This window comes from Vulpes vulpes, chromosome 11 (assembly GCF_048418805.1).
Source record: "Vulpes vulpes isolate BD-2025 chromosome 11, VulVul3, whole genome shotgun sequence".
NCBI lineage: Eukaryota > Metazoa > Chordata > Mammalia > Carnivora > Canidae > Vulpes > Vulpes vulpes.
In genome coordinates this window covers 64,407,191-64,432,166 of record NC_132790.1, presented here as the reverse complement: position 1 = coordinate 64,432,166, position 24,976 = coordinate 64,407,191, and the positions used below count along the sequence as shown (strand labels likewise).

The window sequence follows — 24,976 nt, the reverse complement described above, 5'->3', positions numbered from 1 at the left end:
CATGCTGAGTACTTTCAAAGAAGGGAAAACCCTAGAAGGCCAGAGTTCAGAAGTAACCACTGCCTTTAAAAACAAAAATATTTGCTCCCATCTCTGGTGAAAGGTAAGTCAGTCATTCGTTCTAATATCCCATCTCCCTCCCCCCCGAAGCCCCACCCAGGTTTCATTCATCTACAGAAGACACAAAAATCCCAGTGGGCATTTATTTCTATAATGATACAACAGCAAGTGCTCTCTGAAAGACAGAAGTGCCCTGGCATTTGCCTTTCTGATTCCAACAAGCATTTTTTTTTCTCTGACCTTGGGTTTCTCAAGGAACTGCTGCTTTCTCTTCCACAGGTTGTATGCTGGACACTCAGGATCCTTCTAGTGCTGACTAGTCTGGTGGTCAAATGAGCTCCAGGTGGTGGGGAAACCGGGGGTCTGTGAATGTCATATATTGGGGAATGGAGAAAAGCAATGCAGTATAGGGACCTCTCCAAGAGCACATAGCTGGTTCAATTCCTAAAGCAGAGTCGCAATTCAGATGGGCTTCCCTTATGCTCAGCCCGACCTCCTAAGAAGCACCTGCTGGCCTGTGGAGAATGCTTGCAATAGCATCCAAACTCCTGTCAGACTCACCTAGACAGAATAGAGTGAGTGAATGAGGTACGTGAGGAACCATGACCAGGAGAAGTGTACCCTGGTCTCTCTCACCTCACCCAAGCCTCCATCCTGCTAGACAGGAAGTAGGCTGATTGCTGGCTGGCTGGGAGGTAAGGGTTTCTCTTCTCCCCTCACTTGTTAGTAACAGGCAATCATTACTTATGCCAATTCCCCGAATGACTTGAATTATAAACCTATGATTTCCATAAATTCAAGGAAGTCATATCTAACTGCTAATCAAGCCACAGATTTATTACTTTTATTGCTTTTCTCCAAAAGTCCCTTCACTTTGGTTCCTACTCAGTCTGGGGGCATCTACTGTGGGTACACTTGACAGAGCAGGGGTTCTATCATGATGTTCCAGGTCTTGGTCAAGAGTGAACTTACAATCAAAACCCCAAATATGCAAATATACCTCCAGTGGTGAGTGCATATACCCTGCATTCAATGATACAAGACAGGGATGGAATGGTTACCCTCACGCCTAAAAGCAAACAAGGGAGGTAGAGCAAAAAGAGTGACATAGGGTTTAAACCCTTTGAGGAAACACAACCTTCTTTAATACTTTTTTTTTAACTGATGAAATGGTTTGTTGTAATAAGTGGTGAAGGTGATCACCAAAATAGGAGCTAAAATGATGCAAATGCTATGACTTTAGTCTCTTTGGCAGAGTAGGGAAAGGAAGGAGCAACAAGGTAGAGTCTGGATGAATGGGGTGAAAATCTGTATTTGGAACTATAGTGTGTTCAGAGCTATGGAGTTTTACTGTGGAATTCGCATTGTTATGAGCCCAGTGCTTAACAAAAAAAAAAATTACCTTCAAAATTCCTGTGTTTACTCCCTAACCCCCAATACAATTGGATTAGGTTGGGATGAGGTCATGAGGGCAAGACTCTCATGATTCTTGGCCTTATAGGGAGAGAAGGCAGGGACCTCTCCTTCTGTCCACCAGCACAAGCCAAGGAAAGATCACATGAGCACACGGTGGTCCACAAACCAGGAAGCGGGCTCTCACCAGACACCACGTCTACCATCACCTTGACCTTGGACTTCCCAGCCTCCAGAACTGTGAGGAATAAATGTTGTTTGTTTATGCCAGCTGGTCTATGATATTTTGTTATAGCAGCCTGAATAAACTAAGATGTCTATCTAGTTCTTGGTTTTTCTGGCTTCATCTTCAGCTGGCATGTTAGCCACAGCACATTTTACCTCTTTTTGCTAAAATATCTCCACTGGAGGTTTTAAAAAAAACAATAGTTCTGTTTTCCAACTGCATGAGGTTTCAATTTCTTTTCACTCCCAATCTGGCCAGCTACACCTGTGTCACTGATCTGTCCCATGCATAATCTTTATTCTAGGCTTCCATAGAATTCCTTCCCCTTTTCTGGAGCAAGTGTTCCAGAAAAGAGCTCTAGTATGTTTTAAACCAGAGAATGAAGAAGGCAAAAGTGAAAGCACTGAGCTGATAGCAGAGGCCCACCCAAATCAGCTTTCACAGGAATGGAAATAGCAATTCAAAAGAAGGAACTTTGCATTTCTGATATGCTGGCTTCCACCAATGGGAATGCTCAAGTTTGGAACCCAGGGAAGGAAACTCAACTCTATAATAATTTCAAAGAACCAAGTGTTTTTCCCTAGATGTCTACATTCCCAAACATTCTGCTTGCTACAGAAGAAGCTTTCATGAAGAAGGGCCTTGAGTGGCTGAGTTAAGAATCTCAGATTAGATGATTCCTTCTAGACGCCTCCCACAGCCAGCGCCCACTTTGCACTTGGCACTGAACTAACCAGGGCAAAGGGAAGCCAGGGCAGGTAGAAGACATGGGAGGTGGCCAGGTTTTCTCCCACTGCCTACCACTTACTCCACAATATAGGCTTCTGCAATAACAAAGTAACTCCTGCTCTTCTAGGGAAATAACAGATACAGAAAGGCCCAACTGGAAATAACAGAGAACTTTTAGATGCTGCCTGTGTTTCACAGGAGTTCCTGGATTATCACAGAAGGTACAGAAGCTCAACTCTTACTGCCAGGAGGCCAGGAAGAAGCAATGGTGGCTTGGACAGAGCCACCCACTGGAATCGCACAAGAAGAGAAAAGGAAAAAAAAAAATCTCTTTTAGTTAAGACTGCCCTTCAGCTGTGCTCATCTATTCTACCCATATTACTATAGCTAGGTAATTCTCCTCCTAGTAGTAAAACTAGCTAACATTTTTGTGTATCTATAATGTGCCAGATGCTGCTTTACATGCATTAACTCATTCAGTCTCTGCAACAACCCACTTAGCCGTGACTACTAAGCTCATGTGGCTGCTGGGTTGCTATGATGGCCCCAAATTGTTCACTTCTCCCTGTATCCATGCCCTTTGCAAGGTGACTTTGCAGCAAGTCTCCTCAAGAGATAGAGTCTGGGGGGATCCCTGGGTGGCTCAGTGGTTGAGCACCTGTCTTTGGCCCAGGGCGTGATCCTGGAGACCCGGGATCGAGTCCCACATCGGGCTCCCTGTATGGAGCCTGCTTCTCCCTCTGCCTGTGTCTCTGCCATTCTCTCTTTCTCTGTGTGTCCTTCATGAATAAATAAATAAAATCTTAAAAAAAAAAAAGAGAGAGAGAGATAAAGTCTGTTTCCAACTTCTTAGATCTGGGCTCCTTGACATTACTTACTTCACTAAGAAAATAAGGTAGAAATGACAATGAGCCAGTTCTAAGCCTAGACTCAAGAGGCCTAGTAGGTTTCCATGCTGTTTGTCCCCTGGATCCCTGTCATCACTACACACCTGGACTAGCCTGTTGGTGGATGAGACACACACGGAGCAGAGAGAACTCCCTGAAATCATCTCTGAAAACCTAGTCCCAGATCAGCCAGCGGATGGCAATCCCCAGATACCTAACGGAGCCCAGCCAAGAGCTGCAGAAGGGTCCTGGCTGTCCCAAGACTCGTAAGCAATGATATCTAGCTATAGTTCTACACCACTGGGCTTTGGGACAATTCGTTAGATACACCAGTTAACTGATGATTATTTTAACAAATTAGGAAATGGAGGCACAGAGGATATCATCAACTTACCCAAGGTCACTCAGATAGTAGTGGAGTAGTAGTGGAGACAAGAATTGAAGGCAAGCAGCCTAGCTCGAAGCCACAATCAGACCGCCGTCTTTGGTGGAGGGTAAAAGGACGTAAGGCATTGTGGCATGGAACCATGTGTGTGTGGGGGGAGGGGTAATATTCAGTTTCTGAATATCTCCCTTTCCTCTTGAAAAGCCTTTGTGTTAGCCATTCAAAGTAATCAGTTATACAAGGCAATGTGAGTCTTCTGACAGCGCTGAGTGATCATCTATGTTCTAATAAATAAGACACTCAGAGAAGAGATTCACAGAAAGAGATAACGCTTTCAAATTGAATGTTCTCTTTTCTCAAAGAAAAATGTCATAGACTCTAAATTTTAAATAAAGGTGATGTACAAAATTGAGTGGCCAGGGGTTACAGTATCAAACCCATCAGAATTTCCTTGGAAATGAAATACGGTGTTATACTCAGGCATATTAGTCACACATGGATAGGACCAAAGTGTATCAGAAGCCCCCCCACACACACACACAAACCCCCTTAAATAATGCATTATCTAGATCTGATATCAAAAATAATTTTTTACCTCTGCGGATGTGAAAAGGATTAATCTTGGCAACCCAGACAGCCCCTTTTCCTTAATATCAGGACAATATTTGTATCTAGCTAAATTCATTGCATACATATTGGACACCGAACCACCTGCAAAAAACAAAATTGAAATGACATATTTAGAGTGTGAAATTATAGCTCCCTAAAGGCTGACCACGGGGGAAGACATGAAAGGCTACAGCTGCTCTAGTCTAATGACATATCCCCCCCAGGAGCCATCCGAGCACCATGCCCCACCCATGACTCTTGCACACTTCCTGACCCCCAACTGCAGCAATTTCCAATCTCAGTGAAGACCGAAGTTTGGGTCTATTCTCTCATTCCAGAGCTTTTCCAAACTAAAAGTTTCAATCTATGGGCAAGGGCCAGTACCCAAGTCTTCATAGTTAACAATGTCTGTCCCCTGACCAATAAAATGACAATACATGCTCATCTATGTCCCAAGAAAGGACTGTAGGATGAACAACATGTGATTCAGAAACCTTCTCAAGTAAAATTGATTAAAAACCTTGTAGCCCTTCCCAATTTCCAGCAATAGATAATTTCATTTGTTAGGTATAAGTCCTAAATTGTAGACATCTCATTGGCTTAACATTTATGTCAGTTGTTGAGCATGTATGCAAAATGTTGTCTCTCCAGAGAAAGGAACAAGCTAGATTTTCAACAAACAGCATTATTTTTATCTGACTTTTTTGGAATGTGCAAATCTTCAAGGAGTTGTTCCTCATATAACACATGAATAAATGTTTAGGTGTTTGCAGTGGAAGGGAGATGGCAATAACTAGCTGTACTTACCTGGGTTAAATATTCCATCCCCTTCTTTCCAGCCAATAAATTCAATCATTTTCTTCAGAACCGCTTCTTCCACTAACAGAAACACTGGGGACACCTCATACGTATAACTAGATAGATATAAAAAACACTTCACTTCTATGACTAGAGTCAAACCATCCCTTTGGGGTCCCAAGAAATGTACATAGAGTTTTATTCAACCAAGTGGCTACGGAAGTACAGGTAGAGTTTTTGGAAATTTATCCAATTGGAAATAGAGAAATGTGCAGTCAGTGATGGTGCTGGTCATGGTTTGATAAATGCAATTAGCTAGCATGATGGCCAATAGCTGGCTGGTGGCCTTAGGGATACACAAGCTACTCCAGCAATCATAATTTACAGGAACCCTTCAGTTCCCCTGAGAGAGATAAAAGCAGTGCATCTAGATTTCTTAATATTAGTCATGAGCAGTGACCATTTCATTCTTTGGATACTGCTTTGGATGCTATTAAAGAAAAACCATTATTGGGTGTCTGGGTGTCTCAGCTAGTTAAGTGTCTGCCTTTGGCTCAGGTCATGATCTCGGGATCCTGAGATTGAGCCCTGTGTCAGGCTCCCTACTCAGTGGGGAGTCTGCTTCTTTCTCTCTCCCTCTACCCCTCTCCCCAGCTTGTGCATTCTCTCTCTCTCTCTATCTCAAATAAATAAATAAATAAATAAATAAATAAATAAATAAATAAATAATTTAAAAAACTATTGTCATGGTAACTAGGTTTTCTTAGGTTACTACCATGAGTACTCTAGCAATCAGCTCTAGTTATTCTACAGGGAAACTACTCATCCTGAGCTAGGGTTTTCTCCACTACATGACTGTGTTTCCACAAATGGGAAGTGCTCTGTGGGATTTCTCTTATCATGTGATGATTTTATTGCAAAGGACTACCCAAATCCCCTGTCACTGAAGGCTTTGTTTCTCCAGGCTGGACTGCTGTTGTCAGAGAACACTAATTTAGCCCTTTTGGGAATTGCCTCAGGGGCATGGAGCCATCTTTCCCAAGGTCACAACCTTTCCTCTTATAATTGGTCTAGCTGGAGGTATAAAGGCCTGGCCATATAGCCCCAACTCCAGACTGCTCTTACGGGCCACTGCAACACCAGAGACCACCATGAAGTCAGCCAATCTGTCTGTCTCTGCCCACTCCTGCTGCCTTCCCCCCATCACTCATGCTGATCCCAAGGGCATTCTTAATAAACACCCTGCTCACTAAACTTCATTTAGAGAAGAATCCCAGGGAACCCCACCTGGGAGGGTTACCATGCCTTGTTTCATAATATTTGAGCCTCTTCTTTCTCCAGATAACTTGAGGGTGACTAAATTATCTATAATTTCCTTCTCTAACAATTAGGCCATTACATTAAAGTGTATCTAAATAAATGTGTATTCCAAATATGTAAGCTATCCAGATACACTTAAATTTACAGTCACAGAATTTAATGCAAATATTTTAACACCCTGAAGGGAAAACTTTGGAAACAAGGGGAAACATAAGCACAAAATGATATAAAACAAAACAACAGAACACCTACTATGTGTCACCTCCCTACTTCCCTACATGCCAAGCACTCTACAGACATCATGTCATTTTGCAAACAATCCAGGTTCTATTTTCAACCAGGCTAGGAAGCCAGTTCACACATATCAAAAGTGTGGGGAAAAAGTATATATGTTTATGTGCACCTGCAACTATAAATGAAATAATCATTCACTTTTTAAAAAAATTAATATTAAGCCTGCCTTAAAAACTGTAGGCTCAACTGTAAACCTGGGGATAGCCATGGAGGTGGAGAAGGGGACAATATGGAATGCTCTCGCCGCTTGCTCACATTTTCAGCAGATTGTTCAGCTTAGCAACAATTTAATACTTTGCAAACCACTGCATGTTTTAACTAAAAGAACCCAAACAGGAAGTTAGAAAACCCAGGGCATAGAAGGAAAGGTTCATAGAGTTGGGTAATTTTACGGTTTCTTCTGTCCCACCTACCATGTAACCCTTCTACTCAGTGTAAACTAATATCATTTCATATTACCCCACCAAAACTAGGGGTGACTTGGGGTGACTCTAACTGAAGTCACCAGTGATATCTGTGTTGCCAATTCAAGGGGAAATTTTTAGTCTCTGACTTAGTTAAATACTCAACATATATGCTTCTAGACACACTCTCCCCCACCGCTTCCACGCCTTCCTGCTTGATTTTCTCCCTCTTTTCTCTCTCTCCGTTGTAGGCTGGTCTTGCTCCTCCTAACCTTGAGGTATTAGATGTCCTCAAGGCTCATCCTATGTTTTGGTCCTCACTCTATATTCTTCCCTGCAGACCCTGCTTCTCCATCTCTTGGTTTGTTTTTATTCAAAGTGTTTTCATCCTGCTCATCAAAATCATATGTTTAGCTTTGAAAATGTATCAGCGTTTGGGACACAGCCACAGGAATTTAGAGTTAATTGGTCTGGGTTAGGACCCAGGCCTCAACATAATTTTTTGGAAATGTCCCAGGTTGGTTCTAATGGACAGGAATAGTTGAGCTTCACTGACTTAAGGCATCCCATCCATGCCCACCATTTCAATTACTATCATTCCCCTATAAGTCCTAAATTGATACCTTTCATAGAGATATCAGAATTCCAGGCCCAGGTATCCTTCAGTTTGGCTGATACATGCTCTTGAGTAGCCCAAAGTCACTGCAAACCCAGATGCTCACAACTGAAAATTAAATTCTTGCTCTTGCCTTTTTCACCATATCCCTGAAAACTAGTCCCCTCTTCCAATGCTTCTTATGTCAATAAATGACGTGACCATCAACCCAGCTACAAAAGTCAGAAACTGAGGCATCATTGTATAAACCACCTTTTTTGTCCTCATTCCCAAGGTCTAATATATCATCCAGATCTTTCTGTTTTATCTTCTAAACACACTTTTCTTTCTCTCTCTTCCTACCATTTCTGTCTAAGTTCAAGCTACTTCCATCTCTCACCTAAGATAATGCCCTCTTGATCAGTCCCCTTCAAATCCACTCTCCATATTTTGAGGGATCTTTTCAACAAGCTAATGGCATATAATGAATTAGAAACCTTTAAAGGTTTTCCTTTGTACTTAGAATAACTCACAAACGTGGCTCACTGGGTCTTGCACATCTGGTTCTTATCCATTTCTCAAACCACATCCTCTTTTAGATTCCTATAGCTTTCTCAGCTATACCTTCACTGACTTTTCAGTTCATAAGATACACTATGCTGTCTTCTGCCACAGGGCCTTTGTGCATACAGCTCCCTCTGTTTGAAACTCATCTCTCCTCTTTTTGCCTACTTAGCTTTTACTCATTCTTCAGCTATTAGTTATCACTCCCTCAGAGAAGACTTTCTTGAGCTCCCAGCCAGGAAAAATTGTCCCATTTATATTTATAGCATCATGCACTTCTTCATATGCAAATTAAAATTTTACATTAATTTGTGTGGAGAATTTTGATTAATTTGCATGGAGCATCTCTATCTCATGAGACTTTTTGCTTCATGGGGGCCAAGTCAAGGTTTGTTTTTATTCAGAGTGTCTCTCCAGCACTTAGCAGAGACATGGCTTTTCATGTGGGAATGAATGACAAGCCGCTTAACCAATTTTCTCATCTGTTAAGTGGAGATAACCATGCGTGCATTAACCATCTCACAATACCACTATCAAATCAAACATCTCTTTAAAATACTGCTAAGCGTCATTCCATTATTTATGATGACACTAGACAAATGAAACCATGCAATAGAAATTCATGGAATAAAATTTCACCTAAGAGATCCCTAATGCATGCTCTGTGTAAGAGTCGAGTAAAGTGATACTTACACACTTGGGTTTAATGCTTCTGTCATAAATCGGGCCACCAAGGAGTAATAATCAAGTCCAGCATACAACTGGTTGAAAAATCTTGGATGGTCTGTAAATTTAAGCAGAGCATTCATCTACACAGCAATAAAAAAAAAAAAAGACTCTCTATACAACAGTAACATAAATCAATCTTTCAGACAGTGACTGCAGCCAGATACAAAGGAGGATATACTGTATGAGTTCACTTATATGACATTCAATATCAGGCAAAGCTGATCTATGGAAACTGAGGTTAGAATTGGGAAGGTGATATTCACTAGGATGAGGCTTGAGGAAGGCTCTGGAGTGCTGGGAAGAGTCTATATCTTGATATGGGTGATGGTTACTCACTCATGGATATGTATACATTCATTGAGCTGAGCAGTGAAGATTTGTCCACTTTACTGAATGCAAATTATGCCTCTATCTTAAAAAGAATTTAAAATCTAATCATGCACAAGGGAAATAAATGTTGAAGACCCACCTCATAACCTTTTCTACTAAACAATAGCTTGCTTCTAAGTAACACTTGGGCATTCTCTTAAGAACTCTGGTTTATCTGTTCCCTTTTTTCTACAACCCAGATCCAAATCAGAACCCTTGAGAACTGGATTATTCAAACTACTTGTCTGGTATCAAAGCCTGCTACCTTTCTCTTCAGAAGCTATCAATATCAATTTCCCTATCTTTAAATGCATTTCACCCACCAACAAGGTTCACTTCGGGCTACCAGCAGTGAGTGGCCTTTTCGTTTTTCAGATTGGACCATTTTTCATAGTGCAACTGGCATTATGTAGATGGAGTAAGATGTGACTCATCATGCAGCTTACATAAACTTTCTAATTCAACTTACTTCAAAGGCAGTAGCCTTTAAGACTCAACTTCAGTTCCAACTTTCTATTTTTTTCCCCCTCCTATAAAAGGTCTCATAAAGGTTCTTGGCTTTACACAGTGCGAATATTCACACCAAACACCAGGCTAACTGACTTGACATTCTCAATCATAGGAGGCCCAGCATGACAAAGAACAAAGAGGCAGGAGGTCTGTTTCTAAATTTGAGTATTTGAGAACCTTTTTAGTTAGTGACTTCTCATTGCAACGTACAACATTTGGTTTTAGCGTTTTTTTCTCTTTAAACTAGAGGTCCCATAAAAAAACAGAAATCCAAGAGAATGTTTTTTTAAATGAAATATGGAAAACTTCCCCTAATCTGGCAAAGGAAACCAGACATTGCTACAAGTAATTTTAATAAGATTTTTTTTTTTAGTTCTGTGTTAATTTATGATTGATTTCCATGGTAACATTATGGAAAATATCCAGTAAACTGAAAAATCTACTGCATTAAATGTCATTCTACACTTCTGACATGCACCATAATAATAAGATATGTATCTCTGCTTTTGAAATGCTAACTGGGTTTTTGATACATACACCAGACTTTCCCAAGGGAATATAAACCAATTATTTTTAGCCAGGATTTTATTATGCTTTTTCCACTAAATTTAGTTCAGTGTCAGAATTCACAAAGCATAATGCCTGCATGGTCTTAAGCACTAGATTACCTTTACAGCACACTGTGAAATGCATATTTTGGAAAGTTACTTCCTTAGTTCTGGAACTTGTTCACTGGGTGCATAGATATTAATGGTTGGAATAGTATGTCAGCACAAGACTAATACCACGCTACCATGCTACTGCATTTACAAACGATCATAGTGGTTAAGCAGTATTGTGAAGCTATCACAGCAAAAACTCCCTATGTGTTCATTTTTTTTACACTTTCCTAGTTTTTCATTTCTGATCCTGCTAGATTTGATCAAATAATTCAGCATTACCAACTGCCAAGACTTCATTAGTATCTTTCCAATCTATTCCTGTTTATAGTAAAGACACCCTCCAGCACATATTTTGCATGTTCTGAGCCATCAAAATTTAAAGTCCCTTAACAAATTCTATAATCAAACTATCCTTTGCCAGTGTGCACCAACATAAGCAAAGATAAGTAGCAGCCATATTATATGGTCTTGATTATAAATGGAGGATAGAGGATTGCCAAGGAGTAGATAATATTTCTGTATGATGACTAATACCAACAGTTTTTCTATCCATTTATCTTCGGCCTTGACAAAAATCTGTATTAAGGATTAAGTAGCCCATTGTAAAAATATCAGAACCACTATTTTTTTTTTATTCCAGAACACTGGGATCCATTTTCTTATCCCAGAAACACTGCCATACTAAGCTTTACTATGAGGTAAATACGTGCTTAAGAAAATATAAGAACTTGTTAGGGGCACAGATCAAGGAGGCAAATGAAAGGTCTTACTAGTTTTGACGCTGTAGCGTATGACATCCTGGCAGAGCTCCAACAGCCTGTGGTGTGGCTCTCCTGTGTCCCTCATCTCCAAATCAAGAAGTTGTTTCAGCTGTTCAGGGGGCCGCCACTCACAAACCTGGACATTCAGCAATGGTAGTTAATTGAGCTCCCACTGGAGCCAGGCATCAAGAGGATGTTAGCATCACGGACCCTACCCTCATGAAGCTTCCAGAGAAGTGGGAGAGACCGAGATTTAAATATACAACCATAGTCCAGTGTGAAAAAGCTGTGATGGTGACCCAGATGTCATTAGAACAAATGAGGGGCCCCATCTTCAATTTGGAAGGTCAAAGATTTCCTGGAGAAACTGATTTCTAACCAAGGCAAGATTAGGGGATGGAGGAAGGTAAGGGGCACTCTAGGTGGAATTAATAGAAGTCGTAAAGGCTGAAATATAAGGGCACATCTGAAGAATGGATTTAGTTTGGTGTAGTTAGAACATGGGATTGGTGGAAGGAGAGGCAAGAAGGGAAGCTGGAATGCCAAAATAACTTTCTAGCTAGTCTCCCTGCTTATACCTTTACCCTTGTCCCATACAGTCTATCAACCTGGCACCCAGAATCCAGAATGATACCCTAAGCCATGGCTGTACCTCTGCTAAGATATTTCAGTGGCTCATTTCCTTCAAAGTAAAGCCAAAGTCCTAACAATGACTTCAGATGATTCTGTATAATTTGCTTCCCTTCATGGTGTTTCCTCCTGAGTCTAGCACTGCTTTCCTCCTGGCTGACTCTGCCCCGCCACCCTGACCTCTTTGTTGTTCCTTAAACACATCAGGTACACTCTCCTTTAGAGTCTTCAAACTGGCTGTGCCTTCTGCCTGGATGCTCCTACCCCAAATGTCCTCATGGCTAATCTCCTCAGTTTTTTCAAAGCTTTGCTCAAAAATCACGTTCTCAATGACAGCAATCTGATTCCCTTACTTAAAATCACAAGCTTCACATTACCCCACCCTTATCAGCTCCCTTAACTTTTCCTGCTCTCTCTTTTTCCATAGCACTTACCATCTTTCAACATACCATGTAACTCATTTATTGTGTCCCACATAGTCTCCATGAGAGCAGAGCTGTCCATCTGTTTGCTCACTGCTCCCAAGTAACTAACACAGTGCCTACCACACAAGAGGTGCTCCACAAAGATGTGATGAATGAAAGGATGAATGAATGATTGAGATAAATGAGACCTGGATCATGACGAATTTTCCATGGCATGTTACAGAATTTGAACTTGGCTCTAAGGCAGCCATTGAAATGTTTTGGACAGGGGAGTGATATGAACATCTTTGTGCTTTGGACAATAGCTTTAGTTGCTATATGGAGATTCCAAGTAAAACTGAGAATAAGAGGTGACTAATAAACCAAGCAGAGGGTAGTATTCTGGATAAGGTAGATACAATTGGAATGAAGTACTTCCAGAGATATTTCAAATGCACAAATCAAAAATCAATTACACAGTAAAGATGAGGGAGAGGGACGAGCCAAGGACAACTCTGAGGTCTGTAGCTTACACATGTAGGCTGATGGTGGCAATGAGGAAACGAATCTTGTTGGGGTGGGGCAGGGATGATGAGTTTGGGGCAAAAATAGTCTGAGGCCTCTCAGGACATCAAAAAGGGGTTCAGATGTTGGTAGGAAGCTCTTGTGAAAAACCAAGAACAGAGTTCCAGACACACACCATGATAATACAATTTGAGTGACATAGAGAGAATCTACTCCCTAACATAAAAGGCACAGGATCTCACCTGGGTACCATCAACACTTAAGAAAGATATAGGAAAGGGGAGAGGAGCTCACTTGTGAGGTAGAGGACATGCCGGAGAAGGATGGACAATCTGTGAAGAGTTCAGTGCAACCAAAACAAGGGAGAAAGAAGGTTTTAAGGAGAAGATGGTCATCACTCTCAAATCCTACTGAGAAGCCAAGTTGGATAAAGACTGAGAAGTGCTCATGAGATTTATCAACAAGGAGGTGTTCTTGGCAAGAGCAATTTGACTTAGAGAGGTGGGAGTGGAGGCCAGATTGCCACGGAGTGAGGGTGTGGGAGGTGAGGAAAGAGAGGGAGGGAGGGAGCATAGACAATCTTTAAAAAGTTCGACTGTGGAGGGGAGGAGAGAGACAGGGGAGTAGCCAGGAAGTCAGGAGACTAAGGAGGTGGGAGGTTGGGGAAAGCAGGAAGAAATACTGAGTTGTACAAGAGAGATGAAATTAAACTCTGAAGTGGGAACCATAATAGGCAGAGGGGAATCGAAAGTGACTGAGACCATTGAAAAGAATGGCTCCTGATGCAAGCATATCTCAGAGATACTGCAAGTGTGGTTCAGACCATCTCAATAGAGCAAACATTGAAATCAAGTGGGTCAAACCAAGATTTTGGTTTCCCAGTGCATATAAAAGTTATGTTGACACTGTACCATATAGTCTAGTAAGTGTGCAATAGCGTTAGGTCTAAGAAATGTACACACCTGAATTAAAAAATACTTGTTGAGGGAGGTCATCGAGAAGAGGTGACCACCAGATGACCCACGAGCTGGACCCGAGTACTTGGAGGCTCCTCACCCCTTCCCCAGTCTTTGGAATGTGGGTTCTGATTGCCTTTCCTGCTGCTAGGGGTGTCTCCAAGGACTCGGCCTTGACTTAATGAGGTGGTATTCAAAACTGTTGTATAGTATATTTGATTAAGCTCAGTTAAGGCCTCTATCTATATCTAACTATCCATCCATCTAACTACCTATCTATTTATCTATCAAAACTTTTAAGGTTTGGCAGGCAGGTGTAAGGGTCCACTCATCTTGCTGCCATCCAACACATGTCTCCTTTGTATGTTCCCTTTGCTTATTAAAACTGCCACCTGCCAACCTGGAGCAGCCTATTTATTTCTTTGGTCTCTCTCTGCTCTCTGCCAGGAGCCAGTTTCAGATTTCACCCAGGAAACTCCTGAGGAGATTATGAACCTACACTAAGTTATTGCTTTAAAAAAATTAAAAATTAAAAAATAAAAAAAGCAAACCATCATCTGAGATTTCAGTGAGTTGTAATATTTTTGCTGGTGGAAGGTCTTGCCTCCATGTTGATGGCTGTGGACTGATAGACAATGTGGTGGTTGCTGAAGGCTGGGTTGGCTGGGACAATTTCTTAAAATAAATAAAGTTGGCTGCTTTAATCGACTCTTCCTTTCATGAGCAATTTCTCTGTAACATGTGAAGCTATTTGATAGCATTTCACCCACAGTAGGATTTCTTTCAAAATCAGTCAATCTTCTCAAACCCTGCTGCCTTTTTGCCAACTAAGTTTATGTGCTATTCTAAATCCTCTGCTGTCATTTCAACAGTCTTAAGGGTATCTGTATCAGGAGTAGATTCCATCTCAAGAAACCTCTTTCTTTGCTTATCCATCAGAAGCAACTCCTCATCCATTCAAGTTATATCATGAAATTGCAGAAATGTACTCCCATCTTCAGGCCCCACTTCTAATTCTAGTTTTCTTGCTATTTCCACCACATCCACAGTGACTTCCTCCACCAAAATCTTGAACCCTCAAAGTCATCCATAATAGTTGGAATCAACTTCTTCCAGACTCCTATTAATGTTGATATTTTGACTTCTTCCTATGTATCACAAATGTTATTTATGGCATCTAGAATGGCAAATCCTTTCCAAAATGGTTTCAATTTACTTTGCCTAGATCCATCAGAAAAATGACTATCTATGGCAGCTATAACCTTACAAAATATACTTCTTAAATGATAAGACCTGAGAGTTTAAATTACTCCTTGATCCATGGGCTGCAGAATAGATACTGTTAGCAGCCATGGAATCCTTAATCTTGTGCATCTCTACAGAGAGAGCTCTTGAGTGACAATGTGCATTGTCAATAAGCAGTAATATTTTGCAAGGAATCTTTTTTTCTGAGTAGTAGGTCTCAACCGTGGGCTTAAAATATTCAGTAAACCATGTTTTAAACAGATGTTCTGTCATCCAGGATTTATTTTTCCATCTACAGAGCATAGGTAGAGTAGATTTAGCATCATACTTAAGGGCCTTTGGGTTTTTGGAGTGGTCTGAGCACTGGCCTCAGCTTCAGGTTAGCAGCTGCATTAGCCCCTAACAAGAGAGTCAGCCTGTCAAAGCTTTGAAGCCAGGCATTGGCCTCACCTCTCTAGTTTTAAAAGTCCTAGGTAGCATCTTCTTCCAATAGAAGGATATTCCACCTACATTGAGACATCCATTGTTTAGAGCAGGTCTTCTGGATAACTTGCTGGAACTTCCACATCAGCTCTTGCTGTTTCACCCTGAACTTTTATGTTATAGAGATAGTTTTTTCCCTACACCTCATGAACCCACCTTTGCTAGATTCAAACTTTTCTTCTGTAGCTTCCTCACCTCTCTCAGCCTTCCTAGAGTAGAGGAAAGAGAGGAGGGCCTTGCTCTGGATGAGGCTCTGGCTTAAGGGAATGTTGTGGCTGGTTTGACTTTCTATCCAGACCAGTAAACCTCTCTCCAGATCAGCAAAAAGGCTGTTTGACTTACTCATCATTCATGTGTTGACTGGAGTAGCACTTTTAATTTCCTTCCAGAACTTTTCTTTTTGTAGTCAAAATATGGCTGACTCTTTGGGACAAAAGGCCTAACTTTTGGCCTCTCTTGGCTTTCAAAATGTCTTCCTCACTCCTAGCTTTCGATTTAAGTTGAAATTAATCCTTTCAGATGAACACTTAGGGGGCATTTCAAGGTTCTTCCCTGGCCTTATTTCAACGTTGTCATGTTTCTAAATAGAGAGACCCGAGGAGAGGGGGAGAGATAGGAGAACTGCCAGTGGATAGAAATAGTCAGGACATATACAACATTATCAGTAAGTTCACTGTCTTCTATGAATGTGGTTCGTAGTCCCTCAGAACAATTACAATAGTAACATCAGAGATCCCTGATTATAAAAAGCCATAAAATATTGTTATATTTTATAATATGATGTTATAATATATATACTATGTTATATAATATGTTATAGAACAAGTACAGTAATGTTGAAAAAGTTTGAAATATTGTGAGAATTAACCATATGTGACACAGAAACATGAAGTGACCAAATGCTATTGAAAAAAAGGAACTGATAAACTTGCTGGATGCAGGGGGTATACAAACCTCCAAATTGTAAAAAAGCATAATATTTGCAAAGTGCAATGAAGTAAAATGCAATTAAAAAAAATCCCTATCTACACAATGACATAATCAAATCTCAGATGCATTTTGCTGAGAGAAAACTGCAAGACTCAAAAAGACAATTGTGATAGAATTCCACCTGTCTGGCATTCTGGAAAAGGCAAAAAATACAGGCACAGAAGACAGATCAGTGGCTGTCAGGGGCTAAGGCAAGGGGCAGGGTTGACTATAGAGGGGCAGAGGGACATCTGAGGGGTGATGGAACTGCTCTATATCTTGATTGTGGTGGAGTTGTTACATGACTTATCAAACTCGTATAACTACATGCCAAAAAAAGGGAACAAATTTTACTAAATGCAAATTATAACTCAGGTTTTTGAAAAAAGGTGGCTGAGAAAGAATGTCTATAAGAGAAGGAACTAGAAGAAATCAACTCACAAAGTGTGGGGATGGATCTATCTGAAGGTCACCTTTGAAAGGTGCCCTGTTGGATCTTTAACAAAGTCAGACTAAGTGACATAAAAACTCCCACCTCCTTCCCCCAACCCTAACAGAGTTTTCAACCCACCTTCACTTGGAGAGCCTGCATGGCTATACCATTGCAATCAACATGTGCTTCCTTAATTGATAACTTAGGATCCTAAGCTTCCCCTTCTTGTCTTACCTTCCATTAGTCACCTATATAACCCCTTTTTTTGAGGGAGAAAGTTCTCTTCTGCAATGATCTTTCTATTCCTTACCTTCCTGCTTTCTTCAACATACATGGGTTGACTTCTCACTGCCCATCAAAATCTTACTTGACCTTCACATCCTACATCAAAGCTCAGAGAGCCCATTCCTCTATGAAATCCCCCAACTCTGCCCCAATCACACACATTTATCACATGCCTGGGGACCCCCCATCTCTTTTCCAATGAAAACTTATCCTTCCAATTAGACTATAAATTCTGTTCAAAGCTGAGCCTTTATCTTACTTGTCTTTATATCCCCCAGGGCCAAATATAGTGGTTTACCCATAGCTAACACTCAGTTAATATTTAATGACTGAATAAAGGCCAATTACAAAAGAAAAAAAGCTTACCAGAAAAGCAGTGTGCTCCAAAGTAAAGCAGGTCCAAAATATTTCACAAGTACAGATAAGACCAGAAAATATGCAATTATAAATATATGATCAAGAAATACCATCAGTGATTTTTGCCTTGAATACGGCTATGCTAAGTTCACAGAACACTTCAATCTGTTTTCTAATAGGTTTTCCCAAATGCATGCGATCAAAAATTCAGAATAAATACCACTTCAGATTCAAAATCTTTTTGTTAAATGACATTTATTTTTGACCAACAGAATTGGAATCAAAATCCCTCCTATACATCTACTTGTTGATCGTTCAATTTCAATATGAAAGATAATCAATGTGATAAAGGATAAAGAGATATACAGAGGAGAAGTAAAAGGCCCAGACTGAAGCCAGACTGCTTGGATTTTAGTGCCAGCTCTGATATTTACTAACATGGGATATTGGGTAAAGTACTTGAACTGCTTGTGCCTCACTTCTTTCCTCCTCCCTAAAATCGAGTAAACATATAACCCTTGGTTTTGTGCCTCACTTCTTTCCTCCTCCCTAAAATCGAGTAAACATATAGCCCTTGGTTTTGTAAGAATTAAATACATGAATTCATAGGGAGTAGTCCTGAGAACAACACCTGGCACATAGAGAGTACTTTTAGGAGTAGAAGTCATTAGTAATAATTGCAATATCAGTTTGAATCTGAACTTGAGCCTGAATTTGAAACCTAGAAGCAATAATTGGTGCCAGTCAGAAGTCAGACTTTACAATCCAAGATTTCCAGTCTAAACTCAAACCAGCTCCTGGGAAGGACCCTCAGATAAATTTGAAAACTTTTCATGGTCTTTTCCACATTCTGCTAGTTGTTTTACTAGTGATAGAAAGAATGTGCCCAAGAAAATGGAAAGCAGAGTATGTTTTAGAGAGTGTATATATTAGATCATCAGATTATTGATCACCTATACTGTTATAAGGCAGAAGGTTTCATCCCTGTGCTTCATGTCCAGAAGGCCTGGGGTCTCAGCCAGTTTCCCATCAAATGATGGCTTGTGAGGTTATAAGCCAAACCTTCCAGGAAAGCAGATACTGGGTGAGGGGTAGGGGGGCATACACTTTGGTAGCTGGGATCCCCTTGAAACAAAGGTATAGAGGCAATAATAACATGAGCTTCCTATCTCCCTTACATCTAACCATCAGATTGGAAAGAATTTATCTTTTCCATTCCAAGGATTTCTAATAGATATCTTTTTTTTTTTTTTTTTTTTTTTTTTTTTTTTTTTTTTTTACCTTCTCACTGACATCTGTAGCCTTCAAAACCACCTCTTCCATTATTAGCCTACAGGCATCTTCAACAAATTTTTCTCCTGCTCTTGCATCTGTTGTGGGGCCATTCAGTATAACCCCATCCACAAGAACAGCACTCCTCTTACTTGGAACCATCTCGCGTTGATGAGTATCTCCTGGAAGCACACAAACAAATCATGTTTGAGATATAATCTAATTAGATCACGACAAAACACAAGGGGAAAAAATGGATCACTATCACAGCTTCAAATGGCATATCTTCTATTAATACTTCTTTGGGGCGTTGAAGCTGACAGGTTTTTTTTTTATGGTTTCCAATGGCATAATAGAGTTAAGGACAGAAATTCTATTCTCCATTCCTACAGCATCTTGTTCAGCATCAGGGAGTGTGGAGAAGCTCAAGAAAAGTAAACTCAACTCATTTTGTTCACTCTTGCAAACACCTTTGAAACACATGTACATAAAGATTGCTGTAGACACAAACCCATGTCTATTTTGTGCACACACGCTCTTTCGTAATTTGTTAAGGATTGCCATGGATCCTCTTTGTGGGAATAAGTCATTCCTAAGGAAGAAAATATTATTGACATATCACCTCTCCTAATTTTGCATTTGAAGCCCATGTTTAAATAACCCTCTATATTAAAGACACTGCTTTGTCCCTGAGAGCCCCTCCTTCCACGTACTCAGCCACTTCCTTATAAAGGGAGAATATAAGAAAGTGAGTCGCATAATGGTTGGTGTAAATCCACACTTGATGCCCTTAAACTTTTCAAACTTGCAGTTTGGGCACAGACAGAAAGATGGAATAGAACATTTTCAGGACTGTACAATTGCCAGGCAATGACTAAAGGTTAAAAGTCAACATGGAAATCTATATCTGAGAATAAAGGTTACTGCCTACCCAAAATAGCCCACCCCAAAAATAATTCTGGCAACTTAATCGAAATATTCCACCAATATCTGCCACAAGCTTTGATTGGATTTTATTCTTTCTCTAATCAGTCTCTCTCTCTCTCTTCCCTGTGAGGCGCATGTTCACTGAGTTGTGGAAATTTACAGAAACAGTTTTTAAAAACAATCCTTCAGCACCACACCCAGCACAATGCTTTATTTATACTTTTAAATCTACCTTAAATATATTGATGGTAAATATACATTTCAAATATTTTTATACTTACCCAGGGCTCCAACACTATAGACATTTATTATGCCCTAAAGTCCTCCTTTTCCTCAAAGTACTATGTTTTGATAAAATTCTGTGCCTTTATAAACCCTTTACTTCTATTACTGGCAAACTCAAATGGTGTCCTTGGAGGCAGATAAAAATGGCACAGATTCCCCAATTTGGGAAAGATGGGGTCTGCAGTGAAGGATCAATCTTTTATCCTCACCCTGAAGGCTGAACCATCCAGTGCTCCAATGATGAATTTTAGTTCCAGCTTTCACTTTTACTTATTTTTCACTTGAAAGGATGTATTCAACATGCTTTAGGGACAAATGATGAAGCCCTGGAATTGAGCTGTACACCTAAAGGCACATTCCTCCCCCAAATTTTAGGTCCTAAAAATAAACTGGAAAAGAGGGCGATTATTCAGGGAACCCTGGTTATGTCAGTAGGCAGTGCTATTATTAGGCACACAGAAAAAGTTAGGTTTTTTTAACCTCATTAGTAGGATTTCAGGTTTTTATTGTTCAGGGAATTGCAGCCACTCTATAGCTCTCTCAGAATCTCTCTCTCTCTCTCTCTCTCTCTCTCTCTCACACACACACACACACACACACACACACACACACTAAAAAATGTCAAACACCCACTTGCAACCAGAAAAGCAGTGAAATTGAAATTTAAGTCATCTTTGTCCCCACAGCAATCAATTTAAGAAATCCTATATTTCATGCAATTATCTATGAGAAAATACAACTTAAAAACTATAAAGAATTGGATATAGATTATGCCTTTTTTCTTGATAGATACATTCTATTTCTATTGCCAGAGGCGAAAATATGCCTCTTCCTCCACCTGCCTTTTCCCAGGTTGGAAAAGACCCCTGGAGTTTGTATAGGAGGTCAAACTGATCTTTTAAGATGCATACTCAGAACTTCCAACCTAACTCACAGAGTATATATGGTAGTTAATAATGAAGTCTTTCAATGGGAAGAATCTTTTATGAAGGATATATCCAGAATCTGACTGTTTTTCATTACCCCCTCTCCTGCCACCTTAGCGTAAACCACCATAAATGCTTGGATCAGTGCAGTGGCCTCCCAATTAACATCCCCCCCTTCCCCCAAATGGCTCTCACCCTTGTTCTGCAAGGTGTGTGGACTATGCTCAACATAGTAGCTCCTACATACCTTTGAAGAGAAAAGTCAGTTCACAAGATGACTTAAATCTTCCAATGGATCTTTATCTCATCAAACAAAAAGTCAAAGTCATAATGAGCTCTAAGACTAAATGATCTCCTGTCTCCATCATCTATTGGACTTCAAACCTCACCTCTTCTTATTGTGCTCCAAGCTCACCGAATTCCACCAAATTTGGCCTCTTCACTATTCTTCACTCTTTCCTTAAAAGTGAGCTTCTCAAAGAGGCCTTCCTTGATAACCATATTACAAACTGTAGCACCTTCTCACCCCATCTTCTTTCTCTGCTTTAGTTGACTCAAAATCAGTGACCACCAGGTGACAGATAACATATACTCATTCATTTACTTGTCTAAGTATCTGTATCTCCAATAGAGGCTTGGCTCTCTAAGAGTGTAAGCTTGCATCCGTTGGTTCCACTTTTGTTTCTGTAGCACCCAGAAAGTGCCTGGCAGTTTACAGGAGCTTGATAAACATTTGTTGACCACTAAATACAAGTAGTCCTGCCTAGTCCTTCAACCAACTAGTAATAATGTCCTCCTTCTCTGATATGTCATTGCCTGTTGCCTGATCTAACCTAGCAAGAGACACCTTTGGCTAGGGATGGGGTAGATGTAGAATACACTTTATACAACTCCTGGCCTAGAGAAGACACGGTAGGGACCAGAAGAAGAACCAGGGAGCAGGGTCAACAGGCAAAACTGAGTTGTGATCTATGGACTGTGAAAGGATACCACTAATAGAGACCTCCCCTGTTCTCTTTTCTCCATACTTTGTGCTGCAGCCACTCTCTTTCCATGCTCTGTCCTCTTTCTTGTAGGATTTTGACTTCTGAAAGTCAGTCCATCAAGTCTCACCCTATGAACCATGCTTCTAAATGTGAAAAGCAGTCAACCTCTAAACTCTCTAACTTCTGGATTTCCACCAGCTCCTCAATCCCAGGCCTTCTGATGCTCTATATAAGCTCAACTTTTGCTTTGTTTAAAGAGATGTACAGATTTCCCTTTTGAACAAACAATAAATTCAACTTCAAATAGTGTTTTGGATATTGAACAGGGGCCCTTCCTTTGACACAGGATTAAGTGAATTAACAGAGACAAAGACAGCAGTGCCTGCTACATAGTGAGCACTCAATAAATGTCATTAATATTAGCCAACTCAATAAATTTTAGTTGCCAGTAATAGGCAATCAGTAACACTTATTGAATACACAAGTGTGGAATGCCTGGATGGTTCAGTGACTGAGGATCTCCCTTCAGCTCAGGGCGTGATCCCAGAGTCCTAGGATCAAGCCCTGCATCAGGCTCCCTGCAGGGAGCTTGCTTCTGTCTCTGCTTATGTCTCTGCCTCTCTGTGTCTCTCATGAATAAATAATAAATAAAGTATTTTTAAAAATGCATAAGTGCATAGAACATAAGTGAATCTCCATGTGAAAGTAAGCTACCAGAGTAGAAAGTGGTCAAATGGCCAAGATAATGAACTCTAGACAAGGGGCCAGTGAGTTGCCCCTTGTGGAAGAGTAGAAAGAGGGGCCACAGTGTAGGGGATTGCCTCTGTGATGAGAGCAGAACTTCCCGCCATGATGTTCCTGCCCCAAGATGGCAGTCAATAGTTCAGCCCCTACTGCATGGGCAGCTTTCCAGAGCTCAACATTTACATCAACACAAGACACATACACGCTATGTGGCAGGCTCTGTTCTTGAAGTTTTATAGATTTAACAAATTTGTTTGTCACAAAAACTCCAGTGACTCAGTGTTATAGCTGAGGAAACTAAGACAGACAGGGTTGAACTGGCTTGCCCAATGTCACGAAGCTAGTAGGTAGTGAAACCGGAGTAAATAACATTGAAGTTCTATGAAAGAGCAGTAAGATGCTGCTTTGCAAGCATCTACAGTTTGTAAGGCTATATTAGGGAGGTAATAATGAAAGCAAGATGAAGCAGAGTCAGTTCCTGTCCTTGTAATGGACAGCCTCAGAGTACTGAACAACCACACACTACAAGATAGTAGGTGCCAAGTGCTATGAGAAGGACACTAAAGAGAAGTTTTTTTTGTTGTTTGTTTGTTTTTTTAAAGAGAAGTTTTGTTTTGAACATAAACAGTGCAAACATTTGAGGTTAAGGTTTAGGGTTATAGGAGAAATTAAGGTATAAGAGGAAACCTTTCAACTAGAGGATTTGTCTTCTCTTTGAATATCTGCAGTAATTAATAATAATTTTAAAACTTTGTCACTTAAAGTACCAGTCCACTGACAGCTGGAATGGTCACAAACATTTTTCTTATAGTGACTTCAAATATGCATCCCGTGTCATTTCCACAGGCTTTTGCAGTGAGTAGGTAGACAGAGTCTAATTTATCTTCCATAGAACTCTAAGCCAAATATAGAACGACTTCTATCACTCTCCTCTCTCTCTCTCTCTCTCCCTCTCTCTCTCTCTGCTAGTTAACTGCTCCAGTTTGTTCATTTGTGTCTGAGTAACCCATGGTCACTAGTCTGGGTCAGTTTATTTCTATCTTATAAAATGAGGCCTAGTACAAAACTCCAGGTGTGGTATCCCTAGCACTAAATAGAATGAATTCATATCTCCCATGCTCTGGTCACCATGATTCCATTAACAAGGTTTCCATTAGCACCCCAGTTTGTCACAAAGCTTAAGCTTTGAAATCAGGTAGATCCTGGCCCAAATTCTAATTGTGCTTCTGTGACTTCATCCATGTTATTTAATTTCCATTTGATTTGGATTTCTTACCTGACAAAGGGGGAAAATAGCCATGTCCATTTTATTGAGTCATTGGAAGGGTTAAATGTGGCAAAGCATGCAAGCTGCTGAGCAAAGTGCCAGGAAGGGAGTAAAGTGAACAATAAGTAGTAACTATTAATGTGACTGAGTCTACATGGACTCTCTTTTGGCACCCACATTACATTGTTGGCTCACATAAAGGCTAGAATTAATAGCCTTAGGTCTTTGTCAGAAAGTTTGCCAGGTAGAGGCACGTGTCCCATCCAAGACTTTAATTGTTAAGAAAAAAATTAGCCATAGGAAAATAATCCTTGAGCAAATGATAGGAAGGAGGAACAATAAAAAAAAAAAAAAATGAATCCAGGCATCTAGGTGGGAACCAAGGAACTCTTCAGAAAACTTGTCAAAGGACATTGAGGACCAAGGGAGTTCTGAGGGTCAGGACCTGGTAAGCCCAGCAAGTCAGTCCAAGATAGGCATGAGAATCAAAGCCTGAAAAAGAGGATAGCATTAATTAATAAATTAAAAAAGGACTACTATGTGCCAAGCACCCAACCTGATGCCTGGGGATATAGACATAAACAACACAGAGTCTCTGTTCTCAATTTGCTAAACATCCAGAAAGAGAATAATTAGGGAAATAGAATGAAAGAAAATACAGTTGAAAGTTGAGGAGACACTCCTCTGTTCTCAAGTTTTCTATGTCAGATGTCTCATCTAACCTCAAAAGAGTGGATACCTAATTTAGTTTATATACCTGGCTAGTACTCCAGGCTCTTAAATTGTTTGCATCCCTTTCAAATTTCACACCATTTTTAAGCCATTTTGCTACTCAAAACAACATATCAACGAGAGGGTAACTTTGTTACCCTTTGTTGTCTATAGGACAACCTACAAGGAAGAAGACTATAAGAAATAAACAAAGAGTAAGAAATAATAACAATACATAGCAGTGGCAGAAAAACCT

General features: G+C 40.3%; 1 protein-coding gene across 5 annotated transcripts in view; it reads right to left on the bottom strand.

Moving 5' to 3' along the window:
- GADL1 (glutamate decarboxylase like 1) overlaps positions 1–24,976 on the bottom strand; it is a 161,997-nt gene that overhangs the window by 115,284 nt on the left and 21,737 nt on the right. The window contains exons 1-7 of one of the 5 annotated variants that reach the window (XM_072726623.1): positions 24,019–24,501; positions 20,296–20,475; positions 18,884–19,056; positions 11,325–11,451; positions 8,978–9,068; positions 5,117–5,223; positions 4,296–4,411 (exon numbers count right to left, since the gene is read on the bottom strand). In XM_072726623.1, coding sequence (XP_072582724.1) covers positions 4,296–4,411; positions 5,117–5,223; positions 8,978–9,068; positions 11,325–11,451; positions 18,884–19,036 — 594 coding nt within the window. In that variant the 5' untranslated portion in view covers positions 19,037–19,056; positions 20,296–20,475; positions 24,019–24,501. Of the gene's footprint in view, positions 1–4,295; positions 4,412–5,116; positions 5,224–8,977; positions 9,069–11,324; positions 11,452–18,883; positions 19,057–20,295; positions 20,476–24,018; positions 24,502–24,976 lie in introns of those variants that run through there. The other 4 variants (XM_072726622.1, XM_026000900.2, XM_072726624.1 and 1 more) reach the window with 4 other exon arrangements.